This window comes from Colius striatus, chromosome 13 (assembly GCF_028858725.1).
Source record: "Colius striatus isolate bColStr4 chromosome 13, bColStr4.1.hap1, whole genome shotgun sequence".
Taxonomy (NCBI): domain Eukaryota; kingdom Metazoa; phylum Chordata; class Aves; order Coliiformes; family Coliidae; genus Colius; species Colius striatus.
Genome location: NC_084771.1, coordinates 7,903,994 through 7,928,911, shown reverse-complemented (window position 1 = coordinate 7,928,911; position 24,918 = coordinate 7,903,994). Strand labels below are relative to the sequence as shown.

The 24,918-nt window shown below is 63.0% G+C and overlaps 2 protein-coding genes across 4 annotated transcripts; one reads left to right on the top strand and one right to left on the bottom strand.

Annotated features, from left to right (window-relative positions):
• Positions 1-288: 288 nt before the first annotated feature.
• On the bottom strand, positions 289-6,806 carry ARR3 (arrestin 3). 2 transcript variants are annotated; one of them, XM_010207260.1, is made up of 17 exons: positions 6,790-6,806; positions 6,279-6,309; positions 5,912-5,972; positions 5,552-5,596; positions 4,988-5,187; positions 4,830-4,889; positions 4,537-4,604; positions 4,081-4,216; positions 3,920-4,004; positions 3,750-3,822; positions 3,152-3,289; positions 2,588-2,671; positions 2,306-2,329; positions 2,174-2,226; positions 1,804-1,813; positions 787-789; positions 289-388 (listed from the first exon to the last, which is right to left on the bottom strand). In XM_010207260.1, exons 1-17 carry the CDS (start codon positions 6,804-6,806, stop codon positions 289-291), a joined length of 1,188 nt encoding a protein of 395 aa, XP_010205562.1. The 2 variants fall into 2 exon arrangements, with proteins under 2 accessions (XP_010205562.1, XP_061862651.1); XM_062006667.1 differs by lacking the exons at positions 787-789; positions 1,804-1,813 and having other exon boundaries at positions 289-396; positions 2,169-2,226.
• A 4,882-nt stretch (positions 6,807-11,688) lies between these two features.
• On the top strand, positions 11,689-22,032 carry LOC104564157 (phosphatidylinositol 3,4,5-trisphosphate 5-phosphatase 2). Of its 2 annotated transcripts, XM_062006457.1 has the most exons (28): positions 11,689-11,957; positions 12,135-12,555; positions 13,722-13,785; positions 14,206-14,344; positions 14,432-14,582; positions 14,684-14,824; positions 14,965-15,052; positions 15,373-15,459; positions 15,644-15,751; positions 15,844-15,961; positions 16,123-16,229; positions 16,390-16,492; positions 17,129-17,325; positions 17,607-17,724; positions 17,816-17,912; positions 18,080-18,218; positions 18,304-18,403; positions 18,540-18,628; positions 18,879-18,960; positions 19,035-19,124; positions 19,214-19,330; positions 19,426-19,514; positions 19,669-19,756; positions 19,921-20,076; positions 20,175-20,256; positions 20,338-20,821; positions 21,080-21,267; positions 21,407-22,032. In XM_062006457.1, the coding sequence occupies exons 2-28, from the start codon at positions 12,419-12,421 to the stop codon at positions 21,534-21,536; spliced, it is 3,489 nt and encodes a 1,162-aa protein (XP_061862441.1). In that variant the 5' UTR covers positions 11,689-11,957; positions 12,135-12,418; the 3' UTR covers positions 21,537-22,032. The 2 variants fall into 2 exon arrangements, with proteins under 2 accessions (XP_061862441.1, XP_061862442.1); XM_062006458.1 differs by lacking the exon at positions 19,921-20,076.
• The last annotated feature ends 2,886 nt before the right edge of the window (positions 22,033-24,918 follow it).

Below are 24,918 nucleotides of genomic sequence, written 5' to 3'. Positions count from 1 at the left end.
GCAGGCAAACGACAAGCAGGGGCTCAGCCCTCCCTGTGCCAGTCCCCTTGCTGGCACCCGGTGCTGCGAGGAGCTGGAGCCACCCTCCCGCAGGCAGCCAGGGCTGGGGGGCTCCCGCCACGGCAGCAGGGGCTGGAGGGGTGCGAGGAGGCTGGGGGAGGAGGGGGTGCTGCCCCAGGAGGGCCGGGGTGGCTGTGCCATGTGTGGCACAGCAGGGAACACGCTATGGGCATCTACGTGCCAACCCGGGGCGTGTGGGGCCACTGGCCCTGCAGGGCAGGCAGCAGGTTAGCTTTCCTCCTTATCCGCCTCCTCCTTCTCGTCCTCCTCGTCTTTCTCCCCCTTGAGCTTCTGGCGAGCGAATTCCTCAATGACGATGTCCTCCTCGCTGGAAGGGAGAGCAGAGCCATGAGCCCGGGCCGTGAGGGATGGGAGCCCACAGTCGGGCTGCCCAGGATGCAAAAGCCCTGCTGCCACCCAAGCCCTGCTGCTCCCCGGGGACAGGGACAGGGAGCTGCTCCTCAGGGACAGAGACAGGGTGCTGCTCCCCAGGAACAGACAGGGAGCTGCTCGCCCCAGCCCCATCTGCCCCCATCCTGCAGGTCATGGTGAGCCAAGGCTTGACCCAAGCACACAAACCCAGGCCCCACTGCATGACCAGAGGAGCTGGGCTTGTTGCCTGCAGCTTTTGGAGTGTTAGTTGGGGTTTTTTTAAAGACGTTTTGCTTTGTCAAGGGGAAAAAGGGAAGGAGAAGAAATTAAAGTGGAGACAAAGAGATTAGTTACCTTCTTGCGAAAGGCAAGCGGCGTGTGACACGGAGAGAGAGCCACAAAACGAAACAGTGCGGGAAGAAGATGGAAAAAAAGAGTCAGCAGATGTGATTCCAAAAGCTTGTGAATGTGAAATGACTTGGCAAAACGTGCAGGGAGCAACGGTGGGGACAGGCCAAGAGATCTCCTCCTTGGGAGGGCTCAGTGTCCTTGCTGAGCTGCAGAACTGAGGGGCTTTGGTGTGAAAACCTTGCAGCTGCAGCCCGAGTTTCCAGTCCTGGTGCAGGGTGTAACCAGCCACAGAACAGCATCTGGGGGCTGTGCAAGCTGGGGCTGGCTGTGGGGCTGACGGTGGCCCTGGCTGCCAGGAATGGGTTTGGCACGCTGCAGCTTCCCGGAGAGAAGCAAACCCAGCTGTGACTTCAGCTGGAAGAAGCTCGTGTGCTGGGAGGAGGAGAGGGCTGTTGTGCTGGGGAGTGTGTGGGGGCACGAGGCCGTGACAGGCACTGCTCCCAGCAGCATGGGGCAGAGCTCAGCATGGGGCAGACAGGGGCTGAGGCCATAGAAGAAGTTATGTCTGGTGGTGGCACTTGTGCCTGGGAGATGGAGCTGCTGGCAGCTTCTGAGGGACAAGGCGAGGGCTGGGTTTGCAGCAGGAGAGGCTGCTGGGTTTGCAGCAGGAGAGGCTGCTGGGTTTGCAGCAGGAGAGGCTGCTGGGTTTGCAGCAAGCAGAGCTGTAAAATAAGCCCTGGGATTCTGCAGAACACACGCCAAGCCCAGCAACTGAATCCTCCCAGGCTGTGGCAATGCCTCTGCTGCCCGTGCCACGGTGCAGGGTGTCATGCTGTCTCCTGTGACACAGGGGCTCAGGACTCTGAGGCCCAGAAGATTTAATCCAAGGGTGTAACCTCAAGCTGGAATGGGACATTGCACCCATCTGGGATGGATCTGTCTCATCCAGCTGAGATGGGTCTGGGTGGGTTATGTGTCAGAGAAAAGAGCGGCCTGAGGTGTAAGGAAATGTCTCTTTACCTTGGCTTGTCTGTAATCCAGTAATAAGCAAAGCACAGGCAGCAAGAATTGGAAGAGACACAGACATGCAGGTTAATACAGAAAAGACATTTCAACCAACATCTCTCCTTAAGGCTCAGGTGCTCTTCTGGAGCGAGAGGCACTGGGATGAGTGGCAGCAGGGGAGCTGTGGGGAGCAGAGCAGCTCCCACAGCCGGCCCCAGACAGAGGGTGCCTGCCACACAGAGCAGCTCTGCCCGTCCCACGCCAGGGATGGGTCTGGTGGGGCAGAGCAGAGCCCTTTGTGCAGAGGTGGCCGCTCCAGCCGTGTTTGTAGTTGCCCTCTGAGCTGGGGCTGCCTGTCCCTGCCTGCTACCCCGGCGCTACTCACCGTCAGCGGGCTTGGGGTGCATCAGGATGACAGGCATCTCCACGCCAACGTCGCTGGAAGGAAAAGCGTCTCTTCAGCAAACCCACCCAGCGCTGCACCGTGGGTGTCCCCCCAGGGCAGCCCCCTCCTTACCTGGAAGTGAGATCCCCCAGGATGCTGCGGCAGCAGGAGAGAAGGGGCAGGAACCAGGCGAGGCAGAGGAGAGGAGGCGTTAGATTAACCACATAGCAGATGATTTAGGTTGAAGGGCAGTGGCCATGGGGATGGAGGAATGGGAGTCACGGAGCCCCTGGCTGCCCCACAGCCCAGGGATGTGAGCGCCCATGGCATCAATCCCTGCATCATCTGCCCAGCACTGATCCCGTGGTACAGCCCAGGGGAACAGTCCCCATCCCCCTGCCCACAGAGCCTCACCCTCCTCGGGACACCACCAGGTTGACCTTCACTTTGTAGGACACCAGGATGCCCAGCACCTCCTTGTCCATGCCGGGTCTCAGGCTAGGAGAAAGGCAGAGCAGAGTGGTGAGGTGGGCAGCGCTGCACACATCCCCCACAGCAGCCCCCGGGCTGTCTCCCTGCCCTGGCTCCTGTGGGGTTTCACAGGAGAGGACAACACAACGTGGCAGGGAAAGAGAGGGGAGGGTGGGTCACGGGGCCAAAGTCACAGAGCAGCTTCTGGAGGTGACTGGGGCTGCCTGAGCTGGGATTTGCTCCCGAGACGCGATGCAGAGGGACTGGGAGGCTCTGGGCCGTGGTTGGGACTGGGAGCCACGTTTCTGCTGTAAGATGCAGAGGTGGGTCTGTGGCCGTGTCACAAACCCGTTGCTTTTCAGCTGGATGAGTTGGGCTCAGGCACAGAAGGTGTGGGGGACCCTGAGTGGGGGCCCAGAGCATCCCGAGCAGCAGGAAGCTGTGGGAAAGCGGGGAGGGCAAAGCTGTGGCCATGGGGGGAGCGGGGGGAGCCCACCCGGCTCGTACATGGTGGTGGAGGCCAGGTTGGTGTCCTCGTGCTTGAGCTTCCCATCGAGGGCGAGGCCTCGCTTCTCACGGTTGGCCGACAGCGTGGGGGTGACGGAGTAGGTTTTGGAGAAGGTGGAGTTGGCTGCCACGTTCTCGCTGGGAAAGGTGGGAGAGGAGAGCTCAGAGCCAGCACCAGCCTGGTGAGTGCTCAGCATCGTGCCAGGCACCTGGGCAGAGCTGATCCCCCTGCCTTGCCCTCCCCACACAGCTGCCTGGGTCTGTTTCCTCCTTTTGTTCTCTTCTACAACCACTTCTTTTTTCTAACCCTGCCCTTGCTGCAGCCTTCCTCCTTCTCAGGGGCACAGAGGCTGCAGCTGCCCTCAGAGATGCAAAGCGAGGGGAAGAAGCAGCCAGGGCAGCTGTGCACCTTCCCCCAGAGACCTCCCCAGCAGACACCTTCCACAGCCTTCCCTCTCCTCTGCTTCTGCTCTGGTATTTTTTGCTGCCTGGTGTAAAACCACCTTCCCCACCCCCTCTCCCCATCACCATCCCCTCCTCCTTTCTCTTCCTCCTTCTCTCCACCATGCCACAGCACCCCCGGCCCCTTTTTACTTACTTTATCTCCTCGGTGCACACAGTCTTTGTGTATTTATCCAGCGAATAGAGGACCACATCTGTGACCTGATCCACTGAGGACAGACAAGAGGGAGCAGCATTCGTGACATGGGAGAGATGCAGGCTGGGTTGTGCTGGGCCCTGGAACCTGCTCCTCCTGCCCCCTCTCACCTGCAATCTTAATTTTTTTGACAATCTTGTTGGTGGTGTTGTTGATGTTGACAGTCACGTTGATGGGTTCTCCGTGGTAGTAGATCTGCAATGGGAAGAGGCTCAGGTCTGTGACCTGAGGGATCCATCCATCCTGGGGGATGAATGGCCCTTGTACTGACCTCCTTATCCAGGGAGGCTTCGAGGTGCAGGGGCTTGTCAGACATCATGAACTGCCGCGTGGTCTCTGCCTTGGGGGCCGGCCCCGTCTTCATGGGCGCGAACTGGATCTTGCGGATGATGAGGCGCACGGAGTTCCTGCAGGGCAGCAGCCATCAGCCCTGGCCTCCCGGCAGCCACATGGCCTTCAAGGTGGCCACACGGCCTTCAAGGTGACCAGGGCAGCTGCCTTGGGGCCATCGCGGTGTCCCCAGCCAGGACGCAAGCTGCAGCCTGCTGTTTGGATGCAGTGGGCTCTGACACAGGGACCACCACCCCTCCTTTGGGCAGGGGACCCAATCCAAGCGTGGCAGGGGCTGGTGGCAGGTCCTCAGCTTGACCCCCGAGCTGGCTGCCTCAGAACTGTCTGCTTGTCTGTTTGTAGGGCCATGGGAAGGAAAGGGATCCCCTTCAAATACCTCTTGTGAATTTTCTCCTCCAGATTTTCAGCACAAAATCCTTTGACCTCAAAGTCCACGCCGCAGGCCTGGAGGGACACGTGCAGTCACTAAGCAGGAGGGGCTCAGAGCTTCCTGAGGTTCAGCTTTATTCCCCTCCTTCCTCCACTGCATTCCCAGAGACCCTGTCCCAGCTCCAGCCATCCTTTCTCACTCCACCGGCCACATCCCCATGGAAATGAAGCAGCTTCCATTTTTGGTACCCTACTGCTCAACCCCCCGCCAGGGAACATGGGTCAGGGACAGCAGCTCACCTTTCCCACATCGTCTGGTCCTGGCTGGAGGGTGACAGAGCAGGGCAGGTTGGTGGCAACCTGGGCAGAACAGGGAAGGAGGAAAGTGATCAGAGAGCGTGGCCAGAGATGAGCACACTGGGGAGGTGAGTGGTCAGGGAGGGTTCAGCAGCCCCTACCTCAAAAGTGAAGGGGTAGGCGTTCTCCCCAAGCTTCTTCATGAGCTTCTCCTGCAAAGGAGTGAGGGTTTTGGGTGTTTGGTCGGGCACCGGCGGGAAGATCTGGGTGGTGAGCACGTAGAGGTCCTTGCGGAAGGTCAGCCCGATGACGTCCAGGTCATCACGGCCGTAGCGAAAGGCGCACGTCAGCGTCACGTACACTGGCGCGACGCGGGAACGGAGAGCAGCGGCGGGCAGGGGAGGTAAAGGGAAGGCACGAGGGAAGAGGGGTGGAATGAACAGAGAGGAAAGAAAAACTACTTCAGTAACGTTCAGCAGAAATCCTGTGTTATCACTAAATAGAGAGATAACGAGATGCAGCTCATCTCTGCTTTTGCGAGGCACAAGTAGCTTCGGAGCTGGTGCCCCAGCCAAAAGAGATGAGAAGAAACAGACAGCCTTCCCCTCCAGGTCAGCTGTGGCAGCCCTGGGCTGTGGTGAGCTGTAGATGCCCCAGGTTGCTGGTGAGCTCTGCACCCATTTCCATCCCCTCCCCTTGCAACGTGCAGCTGCCTGTGTTGATACCTTTCCTGTCCTTGAGGTACTCTGGGTCGATCAGACAGACACCATCTGCAAAGAAACAGAGAGGGGTGGGTGAGCTCAGCGGCCCGGGGAGGTCCCTGGGAAAACAGCACTGGGGTAAATTCAGATCATCTCAGTGGGAAGGTGAGCGAGGGGAGCTGCTGGTCAGGGGACAGCAGTGCCTCCTCCAGCATCTCCAGGTTGGTTTGCAAAGGGACTTTAGCCCTTTCCCCACCATTTTTCTGTGAGGGTATGTGCAGGAAAACAGGATGTTTGTGTCTCTGGAGCTGCTCCTGCTCTGGCACAGAGACCAGCCTCCCCAGCCCGTGCTCCCCCCTCCCTGGCTAATGCAGCCCTACTCACCCACAGAGTCCACTGACTCCACGTGATCCACAAAGTCTCTCTTCCCCAGGTAGATGGATAGCTGGAGGCAGCACATGGTGGGAGGAAGAAGCAAACAGGTCAGCTTTTGCCACTGAATTGGCCCAGACTGGGCTGTGTGGCGGGGCTCATTGATCCTGCTGTTAGCACATCACATTGGAGGGCTCCTCCAGGCTGTATCAGTAATTTCTAGTTTGCAAAGCGAGCCCTGTGGCGGTGGCACAGCAGGTGTAGCAGGGATCAGCCAGATTTGACAGGGAAGGGAAAGCCATGCTGCATCCTGTCCCGTGGGCAGAGCCCACAGCCCAGCACCAGGCACATGGCCCTAGCACTGCCTGCGTGGCCTCACCTTGGTGTTGGGGCTGGTCTTCTTGAACACCCTGCAGAGGAGAAACAGACAGACATGTTGGGAAGCCCCTGGAAGAGGCTGGATGAGGCACAGCCTGCTCCCAGGGCAGGGAGGCAGGGAGAGGGCAGCTCCTGGCAGCACGGTGCATCTCCAGGAGCTACACCAGAGCCCAGCCTTCCTCAGGGAATTCCGTGTCCTGCAAACTCAGTGCCAAACCCGGCCAGTCTGGCTGCCCCAGGGGATGGCACACCCCTGAGCTCAGGAGGAGGTGCATTAGGTGGCTGTGTCTTGTGGGCAAGTGAGAAAGCACCAGCACACAGAGGAAGGGGGAGGGTGTGTTGTTGGCTTCACACCAGCTCTCTCCATCGCTCACTGGTGAGCTCATATACTGGCCCACGGGGTCAGTGGATGGGGGGAGATGAGGATCTCACTTTCTCCCTCTGCTCCTGCCCCATAGTGCCCTTCTCCAAAGACCAAACCCAACCAGAAACAAAAACATAAAGAGACTTACTTTGCTCCGTCTGCCATTGTAAGTCAGTGGCTGCTCAGGCGAAGATCTGTGCAGAGAGAAGGAGGGGAAGGGTGGGTGAGGTGGTGGGGAAGGGGCTGCCATGGTCATTGCCAGCCAAGGCACAGAGTCATTCTCCTCCCAACAAGCAGCAGAGCCCTCAGGCCCTGGTGCTGCTGGGTCTCTCCCCTGTGCAGGCTGGGGGTGCAGCTGTGGCTGCCCAGCTTTGGGCTGGCACACAGGGCACAGGGCAGCGCTGGAGACACAGCAGGCAGGGCACTGAGCAACGCCCCTGTCCCTGGATGGAAAGATGGTGAGGAGGATGTGCAAGAGAAAAAGGGAGTGATGGCCCAGGCAGGCTTCAGGAAATAGGAAGCACAGCGCCTGACTCCCAAGGGAGAGAGTTCAAGGCTGGGAAAGGCAAGAAAATGAACAAAAGGGCTTATGGAGTTTCAATTTTATGAGTTTTTCTTGTCTGCAGGAAATTGGCTGTTGTGGCTTAACAGCAGGAACGGGCTTGTTTCATCCTGCCACTCACAGGAGAGCCAGGAAACCCCAGGCTGAAAGGTGGAGGGCAGCAGGGGGGTGTTGGGGTGCACAGCCCTGACCCACAGCCTTCACACTAGCCCTGCCCTCACACCAGCCCTGCTCACCTGCATTCTGCTTTCTTGAGCCTGGTATCCAGAATTAAACCGTAAATATTGTGCTGATCACCTGCTGATTTGCTGGGAGATTAGATGGGATGAGCTCAGCTTCTTAAAGTTAGGCAGCTCTGACATCAGCTGAGCTTAAGCCCAGGCAGGATTTTAAGCCCTGTGGCGCGTGGGCAGAGTTGCCTCTTTATGCAACCCCGGGAGAAAGAAGAAATGGATATGGGGAGGAGGAGATGACTCTCTTCTCCAGAGGAAAACAAGGGATTAGTCCCAAACATGGGATCTTTGATGCCCTTGGGTGCTGCAGGATGTGAAGCTGTGGCATCTTCACCTGCCAGGTTCCTTGGGCAGCAGCAAGAGGAGGTGCAGAGGGAGCAGAGGGGCACTGCAGGCTCAGCCCTCTCCAGAGCCCAGGAACTGGGGATGAGGTGATGAAAGCTGAAGAGGAGCTGAACTCCTCCTCTGCATCTCCCAAGCCTCAGAGAGGAGGCCCAGGTCTCCCCTGGCTTTGCTAAGCTCCCATGCTGCTCCCCAACCCCTCTGGCTCAGCCATACTGTTGGCCACATTTTTCCCCTTTCAGCCCCAAAACACCCTCCTTCCAGCCACAGCCTGGCACCAGCCCCACAGCCCTCTAAGTGTTCCAAACCAGCAGAAGCCCTGCCCCAAGGCCCTGGCAAGGCTGGGCAGCAGAGCAGGCGGCACTCACGCGTTGATGGACAGACAGATGCTCTTCTCTTCCTCTCCCAACACGTCCCACTGCCACCCAGTCACTGCGGGCTGCTCCCAGTCCTGCAGCCTCTTATACCCCCCTGGCAGTCCCTCCCCTGGCATCTGATCTCAGCTGCTCAGCTTTGGCTGGAGGGGTGTGTGTGTGATCGTGGGAGAGGGACTTGCAGGAAGAATCCTATTAGTTTATTAACTGGGGAGACGCTCCGTGAGTAAGAGTGGGCTATAAATACATCTGCTGCCAGAGCCCTGAGAAAGCAGCTTATGAAGATTGGCAAAGAGGGCTTAGGGGTAAGGTGATGGTAATTGAGGTGGAAGCTCTGCTCCTGGTGGGCAGGGGTGCAGGCAGGGGCACGAGCAGGGGTGTAGATTCCTACACAGGCTCTCTGCAACTGTTCCCATGGCAAGCGGAGCTGGGTGAGCTCTGGGCATGAGGGTGGGTGGAGATGGTGGAGGGACCTGCCTGGTTTTATCTCTCCCTTACATGCTTTGCTAATAGCTGACAGATGGACAGGAGGCCCAGGCAGCTTCTTGCATGGTCAACATGCCCATGTGGCTTGGCACCTAGGGATAACCTGTCCAGGGCACATGGGACACCCTCACCCTGGGGATGCCAATGTACAAGAGGAAGGGGCAAAGGACCAGGTGAGGCTGGGGAGGGACAGTCACACCCATGCAGCAGGAGGGGAGAGTCCAGCCACCCCTCAGGGCTGGGACACAGAGCTGCCACCATCTCCAACACTGCTGAGCAACCTGCACAGCCCTGCATCATTTCATAACACCACAGGCTGGCCTCACCTGACCCCACCAGCACATCCTTAATTCAAGGTTTGCTGCTGCAAATAAAACTGTTGAAAGCACAGAGTGGATTTGTCTCACAGCGAACAGAGAGAAACATTTCCCACTACTACTCTTCTCCAGCCACTGCCATGCAGGATCCCCCTCCCACAGAGGTGGCTGTGGGGTACTCACAGTGATACTGGCCCTGGCACAGACCCCAGGGACAGCCTACAAGCTGCTCCAGCAAGGCCCCACTCATCTTCCTCACCTCCAGCATCCCCCAAGCCCTTGCTCTTTCCACCAGGTCCTTTGCTTTGAGCTCACACTTGGTCCTGGACCAGCCCCCAGAGCTGAGCACTGGTCTCAGGCATCTCTGCTCACTGCTGTACCTCTGTCCCAGAGCTACCAGAAACCTCCTCCCAGCACCCCACGTCAGCTCAGCAACCTTTATCACCTGGGTACCAACTCCTCCCAAACACAGCCCACCTGTGCCCCCAGCCGTGTGGGCCCCTGGGAGCCAGCCCAAGCCCCTGGGAGCCAGCAGGACACACCAGCCCCGCTGCCCAGGGCTTTAGCTGGCAGCACACGTTGCCCAGGGCCAGGACTTGTGATCTCTTTAACTGCACACAGGAGAGCTTCTTAGTTTGCAGATTAATGGGTGCTATTTCTGCCAAGGTCAGGGGGGACACGTGAACTGTGACCTTCCCACTGAAGGGTGGAAGAGGAGGAGGAGGCAGCCCCACCTGGACACTGGCTGGTTGCCTGGGGGGGGCACAGCAGAGCCACCCCCCCAGCACCGTGCCCCAGGGCACCTAATCCTGAGCTCTGTGTTTACAGCTCTTCATTAGGCACTTAATAAGGCCCCTGAGAGCAGTGCCAACCACAGGGGCTGGGGCTGAAGGGTCTTCAGAGTGTGGTGAGGATGGAGAGCAGGTCTCATTCTGGGTGGGTTCAGCCAGGGAGACCCTGCTTAAATAGGGGGAGCAGATCTTTCCCCTCTCCAAAACAGTGTTGGGATGAGCTGAGCGTGTCCTGTCCCGCACTGTGCCCCAAGCAGGCAGCGGGGGAGGAAGCTGGGGGATGCAGCACTGGGGTGGTAAAAATAATAGGGAGATGAGAGAAGGCTTCTTCCTTTTTCCTGTTTAATATATGGCCAAATATATGGCTTCCTCTTGTCTGTCTCATCACACCCGTCCCTCCAGGTCCAGGCACGGTGTGAAGCACAGCTCAAACAGCCACTGGTGATGGAGCACGTCAGGGCCCAGCTTCGCCCCGGCTCCTGATGGAGAGCGCCCTGCAGCATCCTGCCTGCCCCAGGAACGGCCCCGGGGCTCCCCACACCCTCCCACCTCGGTGCCTGGGTGAAGCCAGAGCCACCCAGCCAGCTGGCACCAGTGACCCCACAGCCTTTCAACCCCCCCTGTCCCCAGGGGCTGGCAGAGCCCCCCGGTGCTGGCTGTTCAGCCCTGGCACTGCCAGGCCTGGCTCTGCCTTACATAAACGCCCGCAGCCGGTGCCACTGATTTCCCAAAGCCCTGCAGAACTCCAGGTCCTTCCTGCCCTGATCCGGATTAGGCGGCGCAGACGGCATTAGCGAAGCCTCCGCGCCTGCGGGGAATTACTGCCCTGCGTTAAGTAACAGGGGGAGCAGCGCTGGGGGAGGTGGCTCTGGCAGGATGGGGGTCTCCAGCTCCCCTCCAGGCCCTGCACAGACTCACTGTCGCTGGTTGTCCCCGTGGTGGGTGCTGGTGAGAGATGCAACTGCTGCCACGTGGCCTGGAGCCACCAGCCCACAATCGAGCGGGCTGCCTGACTAATCGGTGGCCCCAGCCACAGGTTCCCCTCAGGGCCAGGAGCTCATGAGGAAGCCTTGGCAGGGGCTTTTGGCGTGTCTGTGCTGGCAGGCTTGGGCAGACCGGTGGGGGACAGTCCCTTTGTGTTGGGCTTTTGGCTGCAGGGGTCAGCTCGTGATACCAAGGGCATCAGACAGCCCGGAGCGTGGCTTGGCACAGCACTCCATCCTCATCCTCATCCTCTTCTGGCAGGAGCCTGCTGCCCATCTCCCCCCGGAGCAGCCCTGGTACCCTGGCAGCAGATGCTGGCTGCTGTTCATCTGTAATTAATTGGTGCTAATCACCCCGGTGCCGCTCCAGACAGCCACACGCGTGGCTGCTCGCTCCTTGCCACGAGGAGCAAAACCTCTGGGTCTGCACCCGGGAGCTGAGAGGTGGGCTCGGTGCTATTTGTAGCCCCATCCTGCTGGGAGAAGCCTCCCTCCTTCCCAGCCCCTCCGTGGGAGCCCCTGAACCCCGCAGGCAGGGTGACGTGGGTGGCACGGGGGGTGCCTGGCTCACCCGGCTGCCCCAGCCCCACAGCATCTCTGTCGCAGAGCCCAGCCCCAGCATGGGCAGCGAGCTCCCCAGCAGCAGGCTCCTCAGTCACTGCCCAGGGGCTGCCTGCCCACCCACCACCCCAAACACACGCTGGGGTCTGTCTGCTGTCCCACACCACTGGCAGTCCCTTCTCCCAGGGTCCTGCCCCAGGCGTGGGTGCGCCCATCACCCCTCACCCCTGGGGAAGATGGGCAGCGGGGAGCGAGGAAGAGGCCAAATCCCTGCTCAGGGACCGCTCGTGCCGTGCTCAGCCCCACGTTGGCCACAGGCTTCCCCTCGTAGCGGGGCTGGAGCAGGAGGAGGAGCGAGGAGGCTGCGGCTGCAGCCGGGAGAGCAGAGAAGGAGGAAGAGGTCGGCGGCCACCGTGGTGCCGAGCAGCGGCGCAGGGCACCGGGCGTGTGGGCCTGGCCGGGGGCTGGGGAGCGGGGCATCGGCCTGGGGGCTGCCTGAGCCCCCACGGGCAGCGTGTACGGCAGGGTGCAGGCGGGGTGCGGGCAGGGCAGCCCCCGTGCCCCCCGGCAGGAAGCCCAGCGAGGCCAGCGCAGCGTCACGGCTCTGCTCCCGCCTGGCTGCGCCCGAGGGAGCCGCAGGAGCCCCGCGCCGTGGCTGCCAGGGACGGTGAGTGTGCGGGGTGAGGTTCGTGTCCTGGGAGCCACAGGGACGCCGGCACGGCCTGTGCTCGCCTTGCAGCGGGGCAGGACGGGGGCCCTGGGGCTGGGGCAGCACCACGAGGGCATCCCCCCGAGGGAAAGACCCGCTGGCTGATCGGCCCCTCTCTGCCCTTGCACCCCCCAGGCTGGAGCCCCCTGTGATGAGGAGCGTCTGGACACCCACCTGCCTCCAGCTGCCCCCCTGGTCCCGCTCCTGCCGCGCTGCCTGGCCACGGGGCACCTCAGCCCCATGAGCATCCCCTCGGTGGCTGCCCACCCCCAGCTGCGACCTCCAGGCGCTGGTCGCCCCTCGCTACCCCCTTCCCCAGCCTCCCCCGTGGCCAGGCTGACGGCCAGCGGCTGCTGCTGAGCCCGGATGCGGGGCTGGGACGGGGCCGCCCCACAGCCCCTGTGCCGCGCTGTCGGAGGATGGCGGCAGCCAGCTGGTACCACCGGGACATCAGCCGGGTGGTGGCCGAGGAGCTGCTGGCCAAGGCCGGGCGGGACGGATGCTTCCTGGTGCGGGACAGCGAGTCGGTCGCGGGGGCTTATGCCCTCTGCCTGCTGTGAGTCACCCGCCTGGCTTCTGCTTGCCGCTTCTCTCTCATCTCTGGCTGGGATCCCTCTGCCCACTGCTGGGCTGGCATTGCCAAAACCTCGTGGAAAGCCCTTCTGCTGGATGCTGGGGGGTGCTTGGGGTGCCAGCTCTCTGGCACAGGGTCTTTTGGGGGATCCCTGGATCAGACCAGCAGAAAACACCAGGCAGGAGCCTGGGCCAGCAGCCCTCTGCAGTTCCCGAAGGGAGGACCCAAAATGCAGGGCAGGCCAAGCCGTTCTGGGCTGCCTGTAACCCTGGCCCCGTGCGTGGGAGCAGGAGAGCTGACTCCTCACCCGCCCTCTCCGAAAACAAACATCCCCTCTCGCTCCAACCCCCAGCATGGCCGCATCCGGACCACGGCGCTCACTGCTAACGTCTGTGACGCCAGGACGTCAGGGGCTGCATCCGCCACCACTCACAGAGCCCCCATCCACCCCCACGCCTGCAACGGGCTTCCAGCCCCTGAGCACTGCTGCTGGGGCTGCCTGCACCCCTCCCTGCAGCCTGCACCCCTCCCTGCAGCCTGCACCCTCCATGCAGCCTGCACCCTTCCTGCAGCCCAGCGACACGTCTGCAGCGAGGCGCGGGGAGTGGTGCTGCAGCGGCTTTGGCAGGATGCCACCCCTTTCCTACAGCAGCCCAGGCCCTGTGCACCTGCCAAATTACAAACACATGGTGCTGAGGGGCATGGGGACTGTGGGGCATGATGGGGGCTCAGCCAGCAGCTGCCCTGGCACTAGGGCAGGGGTCAGAGTGATGCCAGAGAGGATGGTGGTGCAGGCAGGGGTGTGCAGTGGCCTCAGAGTGAGTACAGCCACAGGGAGCACAGCTCAGGGTCCAGCTGGCCAAAGCCCCCCATTGCCCCACAGAGCCATGGGACAAGCTCCCGGAGAGGTGGCCAAGCCCCCACCTGTGGCTGTGGCTGTGGAGCCACTGTGCATCCTCCCCTGCAAGCTCATAGGGACCCAGAGCTACAGGTGATGCTTTTTCCAGGAATGAGAGCTCAGTTCCTCTCTCTGCAGAGGGGACGAGCTGTTTGCATCAGGGCTGGGTGCTGGGCATCACCCCAACGCTGCCACAGGCCCACAGTGTGGTGGAAGGCATGATGAGGGACCCTTGTCTGCTCTCTCCCAGGTTCCAACGGCACGTCCACACCTACCGCATCCTCCCCGATGACGAGGGGCTGCTCTCTGTCCAGGTGGGTGCCACAGGGTGCCCTCCCTGCCCTGGCTAATACCTGTGGCTCACTGTGTTTGAGGGGCACAGGCCATGAGCTGTGGCATGGGCAGGATGCAGGTGCAAGGGGCTGGGCTGCTCTTCATTGAGGTCCCTTCACAGTGCTTTCCCATACCCAACTCTCTGCAGCTCCCCTTTCTGCACCCCCTAAAAGAAAATCCCAAGGGTCTCTAGGGTGCAACCCTGCCTGCTGTACGGGGCAGATGTCTCCACACTCCTCTCCTTGCTCTGCTGCCTTGTGAGGGGCTGGGGTGAGCTCCCCATGGGGCCAGCACACAGCTGGCCACAGGCACATTTTGGGAGTCACCACGGCAGGCAGGGGGCTGCTCCAGCACGTGGAGTTGTCAGAGCAGGGGACATGATGGTGCTTTGCCTCCCTCAGACCATCCAGGGCATCCAGGCCAAGTGTTTCCGCACCCTTCCCGACCTGATCGGTGCCTACCAGCAGCCCAACAACGGGCTGGTGACCCCCCTGCTCTACCCTGTGCTCCGGGCCAGGCAGGCGGCCAACGAGGACTCAGGTGAGGCGGGGAGGGGGCAGCAGGGGCTGCATGGGGCTGTGAGCAGGGAGGGCTGAGCTGAGCTGAGCTGCTGCTCTGTGCCTGCAGAGGGTGAGGATGGCCAAGGTGCTGGGCACGTGGCAAGCGCGGGCCCGGCCGGGACAGCCAGCGTGGGCACGTGGCTCAGCGCTCCCGTCACCGGCCGCACACACATCTCACAGCAGCTGCACCAGAGGCTGCAGGAGCAGGTCCACAGCAGGTAACGTGCCCCTGCCCACTCCAGGCTGACGGAGGCGATGGGGTGGGCATGGCCTGGGTCTGGGGGGATCTTCCTGAAGGTGGCCACCCTCCCGCTTGCAGCCCAGACAGCGACTTCACGGGCTTCATGGCCGAGTACCTGAACCACCACCTGCAGCTGGACCTGGAGGCCCTGCGCCACGGGCACCCGCAGCTGCGGCACCTCAGCACCGCGCTGGTCACCGCCTGCCGCGCGCTGCACAGGCGAGTGGCCGGGGGGCTGGGGCTGGGACACCCCCTGGGGACACCCACCTCATCCCTGTCCCCTTCCCGGGGGCTGAGGAGCACCACTGAGGCTCTGGGAGATGCCCACGCCGGCCCTCACCCGCTGCTGTCCTCTGCAGTGAGATCGACTCCACACTGGCGGGTCTGGAGACGCTGGCCAGAGTGTTTGACCCCCCCATGTCCCCTCGCAGCACAGCCAGAGAGCAGGTGAGACCCCCTGGGCCCCCACAGCCCCCAGACCCTGTGCTGCATGGCTGGGTGCAGCTGGGCTGTGGGGGAGGCGGCTGGGGAGGTTTCAGTGCCCCCAGCAGCACTGTGTGTGCCACGGTCTCAGAGGGGACCTGGTTCCCTGGGGACAAGTAGGGACTCATTCCCGCACCCAGCCCAGGACACAGGAGCAGGGGAAGCTGCTTCCCCATCCAGACCCCAGGGACCCCCATCTCAGGTTGCAGCCTCAACCCACAGGGAAGGATCCGTCCATCCAGTGCCACCTGCTCTGCTCTAAAAACGCCTGTCCTTCCCCTCAGGGCCTCCTGACCAGCGATCCAGATCTTGAGCTGCTCCTCAACAAGATATCTACTGTCAACCATCTCCTCTCTTCTTTGGAGAAGAAGGTCCCTGCCCCTCCAGCTGGGAAGCCCAGCTGGGTGCAAAGGGAGCCATGGCAGCCGCTGCCCAGCTCTGCCAGTGCCCCGGGCTGGGGCAGGATGGGCTGGCACAGGCTGGGCAGTCCCCCTAGTTAGCCCAGTTAACACAGTTAACCCAGTGCCCCCAGAACAATGCCCATCTCTCCGGCAGGTGCTAAAGTCACTGCAAGAGACAGTGTTGAGGCACAACCTGGCAATGCCTAGCGTGGCAGCGGCCCCCTCACCCACCGCCAAGCCCCTGGCTGTGCAGAGCTTTGAGGTGAGCGGGGAAGGGGACATGGAGGGTCACCAGTGTCGTGCTGGGGCAGGGCAGGCGTGGGGCTGACCCAGGAACCGCGTCCCCATCGGCAGGTGAAGGTGGGGAAGTCGCAGCGGACAACCACCCTGACGGTGGACGTAGAGTCGGGCACGGTGGCCATCACCAAGAGGGGCAGTGGGTCCCCGGAGGAGACCATCCCTCAGGACAAGAGTAAGAGACTGATGATGCCCTCACCAGCCAACAATGGGGCACTGCAGGGCTGTGGGACTCCCTGGCACAGGCCTGGTGTCAGGGTGATGGGCTGCAGAGCCTGGTGGCACCCCAAGCCTCCCTCTCAGCTCACCACTGCCCCCCTGACGCCCCATGTTCAGTCCTGCAGCTGATCAAGTACCAGAGCGTGCAGAGCAAGGTGAGGCTGGTGTACGACCGCGAGCCGCAGAGGAGCCTGAGCAGAGACTTCATCTTCCCCAGTGCTCGGGTAAGCGGCTCCGGCTGCACTCGCTGCTGCTCCCTTACCCAGCCCTTGCGCAGTGTCGCAGCACACGAGTGGTGTCAGGGCTGAGACCACCCCCACAGCTCCTACCCCCCACCCCACCACCAGCACCCCCGCTTTGGGACCCTAAAACACTGTCCCGCAGAAGCGGGAGGCCTTTTGCCAGCTGCTGCAGCTGGTGAAGATCCAGCACTCCAATCTGGACGAGCCCGACCTCATCTCGGTGTACATCGGGACATGGAACATGGGTAAGGTGGGGGAAAAGGGCTCCTTGTCCTTGGAGGCTGCCAGGGCTCGGCCTGAGCCTGGGTGGGTTCTGGGAGGTGAGGGCTGAAGGGAGCTGCCCCAGGAAAGTTGAGGTCTGAGCGGATCCTCGGTGGGAGAAGGAGACTGGAGAAGACTCCGACCTGGGCACTTTTGGGTTTGTCTGTCTCATTGTAGTCCATTGTCAGGGAAACTTAAATACAAGGAGAAAGTCTTTTGGTGCTGAGGTGAGGGAGCCCTGGCCCAGGCTGCCCAGGGAGGGTGTGGAGGCTCCTTCTCAGGAGGTTCCCAAACCCACCTGGACACGTTCCTGTGCCCCCTGAGCGAGGGGAACCTGCAGGGGTTGAGCTGGAGCATCTCTGCAGGGCCCTTCCAACCCCTACCATGCTGGGATTCTGAGAAAGGGAGGAGCTGGTGTACAGACAGGGGTTTGGGTTGGAGCAGGAAACCCCAGCACCACTCTGGGATGAACAGGGGTGAGCCATGGGGTGGGCACCATGCTGCCTATTCCCAGTGGCCCCTGGAGGTGCGCAGGGGCTGGGGTTGGAGCTCAGAGAGCCTGCTGTGCCATCTCTGCCATGCCATCCCCTCCATACCATCCCCACGTGCCATCCCCGCAGGCAGCACACCGCCACCCCGCTCCCTCGCCTCCTGGCTGATGTCCCGGGGCCTGGGCCGCACGCAGGATGAGACCACTGCCTGCATCCCCCACGACATCTACGTCATCGGCACCCAGGAGAACTCCCTGGGCGACCGCGAGTGGGTCGAGTTCCTCCGCGCGTCTCTCAAGACCCTGATGGCCATCGACTACCGAGTGGTAACGGCGGGGCACAGCCTGGCCTCTCCAGCCGTGCTGGGGTGGCAGCCGGTGCTAAAGACGTCCCCCAGACATCCCAGCTTGCTGCCATGGCCCCAGGACCCTCACGCTCAAGCCCAGGGTCCTCTCCCACCCCAACCGCAGCCCAGGGAGCCTCCTGCACCCGTGGAGTCCATGCAGGGAGTGCCACCCCTGAGGGATGGGTTGGCTGCCCTTGCTACTTGGCCGTGGAGTTGGACAGGGGACACACACAGGTAGATTCACACCCCTCCTCTCCACAGGTCGCCCTGCAGTGCCTCTGGAGCATCAAGATGGTGGTGCTGGTGAAGCCCGAGCACGAGCGGCGCATCAGCCACGTCCACACCTCCAGCGTGAAAACCGGCATCGCCAACACGCTGGGTAGGGAGGGGATGGGGTGGGGGCGATGCCTGGGGACCACCCCGAGGTCTCCCTCCTTCCCCCCCCAGGAGCTCAGTGCACACCTCTGCAGGGAACAAGGGAGCTGTGGGTGTTTCCTTCCTCTTTAATGGGACCTCCTTCGGCTTCGTCAACTGCCACCTGGCCTCAGGCAGCGAGAAAACCCACAGGTGAGGGCTTGGGGTTGTCCCGGGACAGGCTGATGTGTCAGGGGGCTGGAAGAGCCCTCAGGGGCTGTCCCTGTCCTGCTCCTGTCCCCACTCGGCAGGCAGAGGATGAAGATGAGGTGCCCCCGAGGTGGCTCACACAATGCTACCGTCCCCCCCCATCCCTGCAGACGGAACCAGAACTACAGTGACATCCTGCGCTCCCTGGTCCTGGGCGACAAGCGGCTCGGGGCCTTCGACCTCACCCTGCGCTTCACTCACCTCTTCTGGTTCGGGGACCTCAACTACCGCCTGGACATGGACGTGCAGGTGGGGCCCCGTGGCCAGGGAGGATGAGATGGGCGCAGGCGAGGGCAGCCAGTGCTCACCACACTGCCCTCCCTCCCTGGCACAGGACATCCTCGCCCACCTAACCAAGAAGGAGTTTGAAGCCCTCCTGGCTGTCGACCAGCTCAACCTGGAGCGGGAGAAGAACAAGGTGTTCCTGCGCTTCAGTGAGTGCGGGGCCATGGCACTGCTCCCCCTGCCCTGTGACACGGAGACCCCCATGGGGCCTCCCCCTGGCTGCTGCAGCCCTGGGGACAGGCAGGGACGGTGTCCCCTGTGCCACCTCTGTGTCTCGGTTCCCAGGTGAGGGTGACATCTGCTTCCCACCCACGTACCGGTACGAGCGGGGCTCCCGGGACACCTACAGCTGGCAGAAGTTCAAGCCCACGGGGGTGAGTTCCTGGAGCCTCCTGCTGAGCCACGGGCCCTCACCAGGGGATGGGGATGGCAGGCTCGGGCACTGCTGGGGGCACGGGGCCACCTGGTGATGCTCAGCCCCCTCACCTCTGCCACCCTGTTCTCTCCCAAGGGGCATCCAGGTGGGAGGGAGCTCACTTTTTGGGGTGCTGGGTTGCTTCCAGGGCTTGAGGGGGGAGCCAGACCCGACGGGGCACTGAAGCTGGCTGCTTTCCCCTTGTGTAGGTGCGGATCAATGTCCCCTCGTGGTGCGACCGCATCCTGTGGAAGTCACACCCAGAGACCCACGTGGTCTGCAACTCCTATGGTGAGAGAGACCCCGGGGCTGGGGGCACCCCAGGGCTCAGGGACCGTCACCCAGTGCCCTTTCCCACCGTCCAGGCTGCACCGATGACATCGTGACCAGCGACCACTCGCCCGTCTTTGCCACCTTTGAGGTGGGAGTGACGTCGCAGTTTGTACCCAAGAAGGGTAAGGGGTCGGGGTCTGGCAGCCCCGTGCCCGGTCTGGGGGCAGCTCGGCTGCCACGTGCCAACACACCGGTTCCTGTCGCACGGCAGCTCCCAGCTCCGGCACTGAGCCCCAGGCCTGCATCGAGTGGGAGAGCATCGAGGCCATCGTGAGGACCTCCAGCCGCAGCAAGTGCTACATCGAGTTCCACTCCTACTGCCTGGAGGGTGAGGTGGCCCTGCCAGGCCTGGGGGGGCCAGGGGGGCCACTGCAGGGGTGAGCCGGCCCTGCTGGAGCTGTGCCCCCTGCTCTGCCCTGGCAGAGGCTCAGAGGAGCAGGGACAACACCTCCCAGAGCTGTGACATCCCCGGCTTCCTCAGGCTGGGCTGGTCTGCAAAGCATCTGCCCGTGGTACGCCCAGGGGAGGGGGTCAGCATCCCTCCAGCAGCCTCCTCCTCCCCATCCCTCCTGCTGGCTCCAGACCCTGAGCCCCAAGGGCTACTAGGGGCCGTCACTATCCTCCCCTGGCAAAGATTCCCCCCAGAGCCTCTCTCTTTGCATGCAGCTGAACCCCATCCTGCCAGACCTGGAGTACCTGAGGGACCAGCACCTGCTCCTCAGCATCAAGGGAGTGGAGAGCTGCGAGTCCTACGGTGCGTGTGGGATGGTGGCACGAGGGTGCCAAGCGTGGCAGATGGAGCTTGGCAGGAGGGACTCGGGCACCCACCTCGCTCCAGGGTGCTGCTGCACACGGGGGGGGGCACATCCACCCCCTGAAACTGCCCGGGGGTAACACAGGCGTGGGCTGTGCCCGCAGGCGAGTGCTGCATCGCCATGAGGTCGATGCTGGGCAGCATGGCCCAGCAGTTCGAGACCTTCCTCTTCCACCGTGGCGAGGAGACGGGCTCCATCCGCGGCTGGATGAGGGTGCGGGTGCCCAAGGGCAGGCGCAGCACCCGCGAGAGGCTCTACGGTAACGCCGGCCCCCCGCAGCCCACGCTGCCCTCCTGGGCCCCGGGCAGGGGCTGTGCAGCGCCCAGGGGGAGATGCCAGACCTTGGTGCCTTTGCAGAGTGGATCAGCTTTGAGGAAGAGGATGGCGAGCCGGTGCCAGACACCCCGCCGTGCCCCAGGCCACCGCTGCAGCGCCGCAGGTAACCCCGAGGGGCTCATCCCCCGCCCCAGAGCCCCCCGAGCGCGGGGCCGCGCTGAGCCTGTCCCGCCGTGCCCCGCAGGAGCCGGCCCCGCAGCCTCCCGGAGCCCACCGCCGGCTTCACCAACCCGGCCTACTTCATCTTCGAGGGGGTGCCGCAGCTGCCGGCCCCCAGCCAAGCACCGGCCGAGCGGCCCCAGAGCCCACGGCCCCAGAGCCCGCGGCCCCACAGCCCCCGCATGGCGCGGGTCCCGTCGCCCTCCCAGGAGGAGCGGTGTGGCGGCTGGTCCCACTGTGTGCCGGCCCCTGGGCAGCTCCTCAGCCCCCCCGGCCTGGGCCGGCAGCAGAGGCCCAAATCGGCCGTGCTGGAGAGAGCCGCGGCGGGGCCGGGCGACTGCTCGCTGACGGCCCTGCACATGGCGGCCTGCCTGAGCCAGCTGGAGCGGGCGGCCGCGGGGCACGGCGGGGACGGAGCAAGGCCCCTCCTGTGCCACAGCCACGGAGCCCTGGAGCCGCCCCGGCCGATGGGCACGCGGGGTGCTCGCCAGCATGGCCACCCCACAGAGGTACGGCTCAGGGGCTCAGCCAAGGGCTTGGGGAGCTCAGGGAGGCGAGGGCATGTGCTTTCCGGCCATGGGGCCAGCAGCGGGTATGAGGTTGATCCCGTCCCCACGCAGCGCTCTGCCTGAGCGAGGCAGGAGGGTGAGGTGGAAGGTGGAGGAGCAGCCATGTGTCCCATTCACGCGGGGTGAGGGTGTGAAGGTGGGGCTGTCACAGTCACTGTGTGACGCTGCTGGCCTCTGACCTTGCTCTTCTTTCCACAGTGGCCCTGTGACAAGGACGAGTGGTCTCGCAGCGCCGGTGAGTGCCTGAGCCAGCTTGGCTTGCAGCAGGGTGAGGAAGGGCTGCAGAAGCATGGCTGGGACAGCATGGAGATCTTCAGGTACCCTCAGGCCAGCTCCTGTGGCCTCAGAGTCCCTGGCAGAGCCCTGCACCTTGCAGGAGAGGAGAGGTGAGCCTCAGGGAGGGGATGCAGCAGGGCAGCAGCAGGAGGGCAGCAAGTGTCCCCGTCTCTGTGGATGCCCTGGGGCCGTGTGGGGCAGCCTCTCAGTGGCTCCCCCAGCTCTCAATCCCCTTCGCCCCATATGCAGAGACATCACAGAGCGGGACCTGGAGGCCACAGTGCTCAGCCTGAGCCATCCCCAGCTCACTCATGGCACATTCGGTGAGGCCACGGCTGTGAGCCTGCCGTGGAGACCTGACCTCAGACCCAACACCTAGAGCACCAGCCCTCCCAGCTCACACCTCTCCTCCCTGGAGCTCCTGGGGCAGGCAGAGAGCTGGCGAGGAGGAGCGGGCAGGTGACCTGTCAGCCATGCTCCCAACTCCTCTGGAGAAAGCAACTCAGCTGCACAGTCTCAAGAAGCTCCCTAGGCCATCAGGTCTGCTTCCTGGATCTCGCCTCCTGTCTCAGTCCCCTCTCCCCAAAGTGACAGAAGGACCACGCTGAACCCCACCAGCAAAGATGGAGGGGAGACATGAGAGATGTTGGGGCCACCTGAGATGTGCTTGTTGGACCTCAAGGCTCAGGCTCTTCAGGCAGTCGACTTGCAGGCTGCAAGAGCACAGCAGCATTCATGCCCAGCCTGGCCCCTCGTGCCTTCAGCCTCAGCAGCTGCTGCCTGTGCCCTGGGCAGACAGCGTTCCCAGGGCACTCTCCTACAGGCTGTGAGGCCGTGTCCTTTCGAGCCGCCCTTTGCTCTTCCTACCCAGAATACAGTCTCAGGGACACTGGGCTGTGTGTGTGCGACGCCTGACTCTGTGCAGGGGCCGGGAGGGAGCCAAGCCGAGCCAAAGCAAGCGAGCCAGGCAGGAAGGGCAGCGAGTCCCAGGGCCCTGACTACTCCAGGAGCACTAGCACTGCTGAACCAGGGTCCCTGCAACCCCAGCCTTCAAGGCTGCCCTGGCTCTTCCCTCATCTGGTGCTCGCAGTGACGCGGCTCCCCTCTGAACATGCCAGCCCTGCACCCCGCTTGCCCCCTGCTCTCCCTTGCTGGCCGAGCATCCCCAGCCCCCTCCTGTACCAGCCACCCAGCCCCTCACACCTCTGCCCACCCTGAGCTGGTCCACTCTCAGCCACAGTACCCCAGTTCTCAGGGTGCATCCCTTCACCCCCTGTGCACCCCGTTCACGGCAATGCTGACGTGTGTGCACAGCGCCCAGCCCTTTGAGTGAATCCCCCGGGAGCAGATGCAGCTCTGAGGCAGCGGGGCCACACGCTCTCCCAAAACACGGGCACGCTCCAACCCATCCCAGCGCTGGTTTTGGGGACACTATGCCCGGGTTGGCCTCAAGGTGGCAGTGAGCACCTTTGTCCCCAGGATGGTCCAGCAGCGATGGGTGCCAGCAGGCAGCACCCGGGGCCAGGGCACTGTGGGGCCCCACATGGCCCCAGACAGGCAGGGGCTGCCCCGGCCAGGCGAGGGGCTGCGGGCCCCGTGGCCAGGGGGATGCATCCCCACGGATGAGGGTCTACAGCCCCTGTGGTTGAGGGACCGTGGTCCCCATAGCCAAAGGTCCTTGGCCCTCATGGGGAAAGGGCTGGGACCCCATGGAGGAGGCCCCGACGTCCCGTATGTAGGGGGCAGCTGCAGCTGGCCCAAAGCCCGCAGGAGGATGGCAGTGGGCTGTGGGCAGGGAGGGGGCACAGGCACAGCGGGCTCCTGCCCCCGCCTCTGCCCGCCTCCAGCCCTGCCTCTCCCGGGCACTTTGCTCCCAGCCCTGCCAAGCGGGAGCGGGCACCCTGGGCTCGGTGTGGGACAGGCTGACGGTGGGCACCCGCAGCCCCTGGGCATGGCCCCCAGCCCCGCGGGGCTGCCCCGCTCCTGAGAGCCCCCCCAGCACCGGACCGCAGGTGAGCCGGGGCAGCTCACGCTAGGTGGGGAGCCGTAGGCGGGACGGGACCGTGCCACAGCCACACTGACCCAGCCGGGCTGCCGGGGGCCTGTGGGGAGCAGCTCAGGCTCCTCCAGGGCTGGTGGTGGGCTCCCTGGGGCTGGATGGGGGTGGGATGGGGTGGGGGTCAGCCCGTTCCCCCCCTCACTCCAGCATCCCCAAATCCCTCCATACATCCCTCTCACATGCCACTCTCTTCCTACCTCATGGAGGGCCTTTGTCCCAGCATGGCCCCCTCCACTCCTCCTCCTCTCCATCCCTCAAACCACAGGGCAGAGCTGCCCTCGGGCTGACGCAGCTCAGCCCCGTGCTGCGGGCTCCCCAGGGAGGCAGAGGGACAGGGACGGCCCACCCAAGGGTGAAAGGAAACCCTCATCTCCCCCGTGCAGAGAAAGGGGATCAGCTGGGCGCAGGGGAGCTGGGAGGCAGCGAGGGGAGCAGCCAGCCCCTGCGGCACCCCGGGGAGGAGGCAGCGGTGCCCGGGCAGATCGTGCCTTGGCTGCTCTCGCAGGCAAAGGCAAGGAGCGAAAAGAAATTAGGTCACACTCCCCTTGTGCCGGGGCTTTGGCTGCACCAACCACGTGGCGATTAAGGACAAGGGTCCTTCTGCAGGGCGTCTGGCATCATTTCTCCCTGTTTTGCAATTTCTGAGAGCTTAGGGGAGAAGAAAAGCCCCATTTGAGCTGTGCTCCGGCAGCAGCCGGTCCCAGGCTCACCCGGCCCCGTGTCCCTTGGCGGCTGCTCACGGCTGCCCTTGCTGAAGCTGCTGCCTCGATCCCCGATGTGCCAGGCCGTGCTGCCCGCCAGCAGGACTTTGGCCCTGGGGCAGAGTCTGCCTTCCGCTCTGCCTCATTCATTTCATTGGTGCCTTTCCAACAGCCCCAGGGAAGCTGCTGGGATGCTCTGGGCTGGGGGCACGCACCGGCTCCCAGGCTCCCACCGGGGCCAAAGGATGGGTGTGGGGCCTGGAGCCGGGGCTGAGCTCCAGCTCCTGCAGCACGTGGCTCTTCAACACATAGCCCTGGCCCATCTCTGCTGCCAGAGGGGTGTTTTGCAGCAACCCTCACTGCTTCCTGGGGACCACCCCGCAGGTACCCCCTCAGGGGGATCCCATAGCCCAGCAGGACACCCCTTGTGCAGCCCTCCCGAGCTCCATGTCCATCCCCTGCGGTGCCTCCTGCTCCAGCAGCGATCCCTAACGCTTGGCTCTGATCTCACCGCAGCTGCAGTCAATCCAGAGATTGGATGATCTCTAGAGGTCCCTTCCAATCCCTGCTCATTCTATGGTCCCTCCTTGCAAAGCCCACGCTGGAGAGGCTGTGGCCAGGAAGACAGAGCTGTCAGCGAGGAGCAGGCATGGGCCTGGCAGTGACACGTTCCTCAGGGTGGGACGGTGTAAATCAGTAATTTAAACCACTGATTTTGATCGTTGACTAAGATGAGGAAGCAGGAAGGCTGTTGAGATAAAGCTTGGCTCATGTCATCATCCTTGCATTTTGATTTTCCCATGGTTATCCCCCAGGGAAGCTCCCTTGGCAGTGCTTCAGTCCGGCTGCTGAGCTGGTACCTGCACTGTCCTCCGAGCAGCCCGGCACACGCAGCTGCTCTGGCTCTGTCCTCGGGCCTTTCTCACACAGGACTCTTCTGGGTTTTATTTATTGGCTTATTTGTATCTTAGTTGTTTGTTGACCTATGGCATAGGCTTTGG